Source organism: Stegostoma tigrinum, chromosome 18 (assembly GCF_030684315.1).
Source record: "Stegostoma tigrinum isolate sSteTig4 chromosome 18, sSteTig4.hap1, whole genome shotgun sequence".
Lineage (NCBI taxonomy): Eukaryota > Metazoa > Chordata > Chondrichthyes > Orectolobiformes > Stegostomatidae > Stegostoma > Stegostoma tigrinum.
In genome coordinates, this window is record NC_081371.1 from 23,720,805 (window position 1) to 23,727,979 (window position 7,175).

The 7,175-nt window shown below is 40.4% G+C and overlaps 1 protein-coding gene across 5 annotated transcripts in view; it reads left to right on the forward strand.

The window, feature by feature from the left end:
- LOC125460677 (polyglutamylase complex subunit TTLL1-like) overlaps nucleotides 1-4,289 on the forward strand; it is a 70,465-nt gene extending 66,176 nt beyond the window's left edge. For all 5 annotated transcript variants that reach the window (XM_059652396.1, XM_048548366.2, XM_048548368.2 and 2 more), the window contains one exon: nucleotides 1,660-4,289. In XM_059652396.1, coding sequence (XP_059508379.1) covers nucleotides 1,660-1,789 — 130 coding nt within the window. In that variant the 3' untranslated portion in view covers nucleotides 1,790-4,289. The remainder of the gene's footprint in view (nucleotides 1-1,659) is intronic.
- Nucleotides 4,290-7,175: the final 2,886 nt, after the last annotated feature.

Consider the following 7,175-nt stretch of genomic DNA (forward strand, 5'->3'; position numbering starts at 1 on the left):
CCTAACGAGGTGACTACTCCCTTGCTGTTCCTAATTTCCACCCATACTGACTCAGTAGGCAGATCTTCCTCGACAATGGAAGCTTCTGTAGCTGTGATACCCTCTCTGATTAGTAGTGCTACACCCCCTCCTCTTTTTCCCCCCTCCCTATTCTTTTTAAATGCTCTAAACCCTGGAACATCCAGCAACCATTCCTGCCCCTGAGAAACCCACGTCTCTGTTATGGCCACAACATCATAGCACCAGGTACTGATCCATGCTCTAAGCTCATCACTTTTATTCCTGATACTCCTTGCGTTAAAGCAAACACACTTTAACTGATCCCTTGGTTCCTTCCCAGGAAAATCCTTCCCACTAGCTGGTCTACCTCTTGCTACTGCCTCACCTGCATCAACTCTCACCTCCGGTATACAGCTCAGGTTCCCACCCCCCTGCCATACTAGTTTAAACCCTCTCGAACTACTCGAGCAAACCTTCCACCCAGGACTTTGGTCCCCTTCCAGTTCAGATGCAACCCGTCCTTCTTGTACAGGTCCCACCTTCCCCAAAAGGCATCCCAATTATCTACATATCTGAAGCCCTCCCTCCTACACCAGCTGCGCAGCCACGTGTTAAGCTGCGCCCGCTCCCTGTTCCTTGCCTCGCTATCTCGTGGCACCGGTAGTAAACTAGAGAACACTACTCTGTTCGTCCTGCTTTGCAGCTTCCATCCTAACACTCTGAAATCACTTTTTATATCCTCAATCCTTTTTCTGGCTATATCATTAGTGCCAATATGTAACACGATTTCTGGCTGTTCGCCCTCCCCTTTCAGAACCTTATACACCCGATCGGAGACGTCCCGGACCCTGGCACCAGGGAGGCAACATACCTTCCAGGAATCCCGATCCTGACCACAAAATCTCCTGTCGATTCCCCTAACTATCGAGTCCCCTACCACGAGTACTTTTCTATTCTGCCCCATTCCCTTCTTTGCCACAGTGTCAGGCTCAGTGCCAGAGAACTGACTACTATGACTAAGGTGTGGAGTTTTTCCTGAGAACCATGCAGGATGGCTGTTGGTTGATCCGTATTAGGTAATAGTCATTGAATCAAAATGTTCAGAAGAAGCATATTTGATGTGAAGTGTGAGCTCTGTTTTTCGCTTAATAAATGCTGTCAAATCTGCTGAATACTTCCAGCACTTTGTTTCTTTATTAACCTAAGATTGTGGTAAGAGAGAGAGAGCTGGATGTCACCCTGATCAAGGAAAATAGTCTAGACTTTGACACTGACATACACAGTGTCTATAAGCACTTTTTAGAATTATGCTATTTGCCCAGAAGTGGATGGAAATAGGTCTCTTGATATGTTTATCTCAAGATTGTAGCTCTACAAATTGTTCAATGACACTAATGGATTTAAAAGGAAAAATCCATGGTTTAATAGCATTTCAAAGGTTTCCCTAATTTAATTCTTCTACCTTTTATTAAATTTGCTTTGTTTTGAAAACACATACATAGCAGTCAATGTCTTACCATAACATTATACTAAAAGCACAATGCAGGTATGAAAAATATAAAATCTGATAAACTTTCAACTAAACAAGTTGCTGTTTTAAATCTGAAAGATGATCTATTTAAATCAAATTCATCAGTTTTGTTTTTGCTTCTTTGTCAGCTATGATGAAGAATTAGCAGTGATTGAAGGAGTTGACCGTGACTTGAAAAATCGCCCAGGTCAGTCCTTTGGTTCAAAAGTTGGACGAGCAAAAGATTTTGGACGACCAATCAGCACAACTTGGAAATAATATTTTAAAATTGGAAAAAAAGTTAAACTGCATCAATTCTGTTTTAACTGTGCAAAATGAATGATGAAAAGTGGTTTGGCGTTTGCAATTTTTTACACTATTCACTGAGTTTTTTTTTCTGTCTGGCAGTAATTCAGGTTGATCTCTCTTTTTATCCACCTTATCTTTTCCTGTTAATATCTTGATGACTTTGATCAGATTACCCCATAATCTTCTAAACTCTATAGAAAAAACAGGCCTAATTTGTGTAACCTCTCCTCATAACTTAACCCCTATGAAGTCCAGGTATCATTTATGTAAGCCAATGCTGTACCTCCTCCCCCCATATCCTTTCTAAGGTGTGGTGCCCAGATATGGTTATAGTACTCCAAATGGGGTCTAACCGGGGTTTTGTATAACAGCAGCATAACGTCTACATCCTTGTACTCCAGACCTCTAGATATAAAGGCCAACATTCCATTAATTCTTGCTTATTTTCTTCACCAGCTCGTGACATTTTAATGGCCTATGCACCTGAAATCCCAAGTCTCTTTGGATAGTCACTGTATTTAATTTAATACTATCTAGAAAATATCCTGATCTATCCTTTCTCAGTCCAAAATAGATAACCTCACACTTGCTTGCATTGAACTCCTCTGCCACATTTTTGCCCATTCACTTAGTCTTTCGATATCCCAATGTGATTTTATGTTACCAAATACGCTGTCAAAACTGCTGCCAAATTTTGTGTCACCAGCAAATTCTATGCCATCATCCAAGGTGTTAATGAATAATGTGAATAATTTGGGCCATAACACAATTCCTGACAGGACACTGTTGGTCACATCCTGCCAATTTGAATACCTGTCCATTATCCTTATTTTCTGTTGCATGCTACTCAACTAATTTCCAAGCTTTGTCAATAATTTGCCCTCAGTTTCTTGGGATTCTTCATTAACTAACAGTCACTTATCTGTGACTTCATAAAGTGTCTTCTGGAGGTCCAGATAAGCAACATGCATAGATATTCCCCTGTACACTACCTTAGTCATTTCTTCAAAAAAATTACATTAAATTTGTCAGACATGACCTACCTGTCATGAATCCACGCTGGCTGTCCCTGATTAACTGAAATTTTCCAGGTGTTCAGTTACTGTGACCTTGATTGTAGTTGCCAACAACTTTTCCATCACAGATGTTAGGCTAACTGGTCAGTAATTCCCTGCTTTATCTCTTTCTTTAAAAGCGGAGTTCCATGTGCATTTTTCCAATTCAGAAGAACAATGCCTGTATCTTGGTAAATCAGAAAGATTATATTTGGGATGTCTGTAGAGTGCTCCCCTCATAGCTTTAGCACCTTCAATAGAAACTGTCAGGTCCTGGAATTTGTCACTGTTTTACATTAGTTTTATTCAGTCCCTATTCTGAATCCACTCTTAATTCTAGGACACCCAGAAAGCTGTCCGCATTTTCTGCTGTAAAGACTGAAGTAAAGTACTTATTCAATATGTCTGCCATTTTCCAGTAGTCATTACCAATATCTACACTTTCAGACTTTAGTGCATTGCACCTGACCACCCGCTTTCTGTTTATGTATCCGTAAAATTGCTTGTTATTGAATTTGATGTCCCTGGCACGTTTCTTTTCATAACCCCTTTAAGTAGTTTTTACAAACTGCGTAGTGGCCCTATGCTGATCTTTGTATCTTTGCCATTCAGCTGGATCGATGTTTACATTGTTTTTGCATTGTTGTAAGCCCTTTCTTTTAGTTTTATCCTGTCCTTTATCTCATTAATTGTCCACAAATATTTTTTTTTCGGTCAAGTGGAGCTTTTCCCTCTCAGGAGTACAAGCTGGTTTTATATTGTGTTAAATGTTTCTTTAAACATCCTCCACTGTTCTTCAGTTGTTTACCTGTCAGCATATTTTTCCATTTTACTGTGGACAGTCACTGTCTCGTCTTGTGAAAGTCAGCTTTAGCTAAACCTTAACACACTAGTAGCTGATTCATCGTTTTTGCTTTCAAACGCTACATTGAATTCAATCATATTATGATCACTACCTGATAAATGTTCACCCATAATTAGGTTCCTAATTAAACCCTATTCATTACTAAATCCAGTATTGCTCATCCTGTTGTTGCATCCAGGACACACTGCTGTAGGAATCTATCCCGGACACACTCGAGAATTTCATTACCTTTCTGACAGGTGCTTGTCTGCCTCTCCTAATCTAGGTTAAAGTTAAAACCCCCATTAATATGACACTAGCTTTGCCGCAAACTTGCTTAATTTCTGCATTTATACAATCTAGCACATCAGAGCTGATATGCAACATCTATTACAGTTTTAGATCCTTTGCTGTTTGCTTTACTCTTCCTCAGTTCCTCCCAAACGGTCTCCACAGAATGCTTTGCCCCTGTCACAATTAATATGTCTAACAATTCTTATGTCTAATCCAGAGATAGTAGGAACTGCTGATGCTGGAGAATCTGAAATAACAGGGTGTAGAGCTGGATGAACACAGCAGGCCAAGCAGCATCGGAGGAGCAGGAAAGCTGACGTTTTGGGTAGAGATCCTTCTTCAGAACTGATCATAGCTAGGAAAAGGTTGGTGTTTATGTAGAAGATGAAGTGGGCGGAAAAGGGGAGGAATAAACAAGTCTTGACCTGAAACGTCAACTTTCCTGTTCCTCTGATGCTGCTTGGCCTGCTGTGTTCATCCAGCTCTACACGTTGTTATCTCTTATGTCTAATCCATATGGCTACTCCACCTCTTCCACTATTTTACCTGTCTGTCCTGTAAACCTTATAAAATTATGTATTTAGTTCCCAATCCTGCAGCCATGTCTCAGTAATGGCGATTATATCATAATTTCTAATTTGAATTTGTGCCTGCAGCTCATTTAGTTTATTCCTTCTGCTCCATGCATTCGTATATAGAACACTGTAACTGATGCTTTATTCACCTATTTATTATTTGTCTCTCTTTATTTAATGAATACACTTCTTATAATATGCCATTACTTGTACTTAAAGTACTACCTGAACTCTTAGACTTGACTAGTTATAATTGTATCACCATGATGTACTGTACCTACACCTCAATTCTACAGGAGGATTTTCAGTTATATAGTACCTTTCGTAAACACCAGATAACCCAAATTGTTTACAACTGATTAAGTATTTTTAAACTGCAGCTGCTGTTGGAGAAAATGCAGTAGCCAATTTGTAAACAGCAAATTCCCAAAAATGCCAATGTGATGACTAATACATCTGCCTTTGTCATACTGATTGAGGGAGAAATATTTGCAGAATACCTCAGAAGAGGACTCTTGTCCAAAGAAATAGGCATAGAGGCATAGGCAATGGACAAAGAGTTCAATGTCATATTGTATCAGTAATGCATGAAGGTGGGAGTGCAGGGGAATAAAACTAAGACCTTTACTGAGTACAAAACATTCAGAGAGCGGAAGGTCAGAAGGGGTAGTAAATGCATGACAGAGGTTGGGGTTGGGGTTGGCGGGGTGCTGGAGTTGAAGGAAAGGAAGATTTTGAACTGTATGATTTGTTGGAAAATTGAAGGAAATTGCTGAAACACTACCACATTTTCTTTGGCGATCCTGTGGCCTTCTGGACTCTATCATAAAGTTCAATAATGTTTGTGCCTAAGTGCACACCACCCCACCCCCAACCATTTCATTGTCAGCTACTAATGGTCCCCATTAGCAGTTAGTCATTCTCCCACACTAGCCTTTACCAATTCCTTTTTCTGTCCAACTGGTGTTTTCTCTGTCTGGGATTCTTCTCCACTTATCTTTTCCTCTACCGGACATGCATATGGTCACAGAAATTTGAGGGTGCATACATGAGGATCAATGGTCGGCACAACATCGTGGGCTGAAGGGCCTGTTCTGTGCTGTGCTGTTCTATGTTCTAAACTTCATTGACTCTTCTATGAAATTGTGCCTTGAGTTTTTTTACATCCACATATGAGGGCAAATACAGCCTGTGTTTAAGATCTCATCCGACACAACACTACTGACACTTAAGCACTCCCCCAGTTCAGCAGTACTGCGCTGAATGTCAGTATGTTTTTTTGCTCAAAGTCTGGAGTGGAACTTGAGACAACAATCTTCTAATTCAATGGTGAATGTGCTACCAATGAGTTTGACTAACATTGTGCCCTAAACCTCTGTACCTCTTCAACTCTCTTTATTCTTTAAGATTCTCCTTAAAACCTTCTTAAAATCTTTTCCTCATTTAATCCCATAGATAGTTCAGTATGAAGCAACTTGTGATATTTTACTATTTTATAGGTACTATATAAGTGTAAATAAAAAACTGTTTACAATGATCGGATAAAATTCACACTCTGGTTCTGGCTGACTATTTTAACAACAAAAGATTAAAGAAAACATACTTCCATTGTGTGAACATAACAGTTATCAGATCTGGGTTTAAAGATGAAAGATTATTGTATTAGCCATGGTCTCATCGAGTGACGGACCAAAGTCATGGGCTAAATGGCTTACTTATGCTGCTCCATTTGATGGCCTTATAAACACTGACATGACATTTCCGAAAGTTAGTGTCTATTATTCATTTAACAAAAAAAACGGAAGAACTGCCGATGCTGGAGATCAGAAACAAAAACAGAAATTGCTGGAAAATCTCAAAAGGTCTGGCAGCATCTGTGGAGAGAAAGCAGAGTTAACATTTTGGGTCCAGTGACCCTTCTTCAGAAATGATGGTAGCTAGGTAAAGGTTTGTTTGTATGTTGTGGGGTAGTGGGTAGTAGAAATGATAAGTGAAGATGGGGCTCAAAGACAGAGAAACAGTTGGATAGATGAAAGAATGAGTAAAGGTCAATCTAGAAGAATGAATAGCTGCTAATGGTGACTATTAGTAGCTAACAATGGGTTGTGTGTGGTAGCAGCCTGTGATGGGAAAGCCTGATGTGTGGGGGTTGGGGTAAGGACATAGGAGAAGGTGCTCAAGGCCGAAAATTGTTGAACTGTATTGAATCCAGAAGGCTGCAGAGTTCCCAAGCAGAAAATGAGGTGCCTTTCTTCCATCTTGCACTGAGCTTTGCTGAAGCACTGCAACAAGTCAGAGACGGAGATGTTGGCTAGGGAGCAGGCTGGAGTGTTAAAGTGGCAGGCAATGGGAAACTCAGTTTTTTTTGTGGATAGAATGCAGGTGTTCAACAAAGTGGTCACTCAGTCAGCTCTTTCTTTCCCCAATGTGGAGGAGACTACATTGTGAGCAGCAAATGCAGTAGACTAGATTGTGTGAGCGCTGGTTCACCTGGAAGGTGGGTTTGGGCCTTGAATGGTGAGGAGGGAGTAAGTCAATGGGCAGGTGCTACACCTTCTGTAATTGCAGGGGATGGTGCCGTAGGGCTA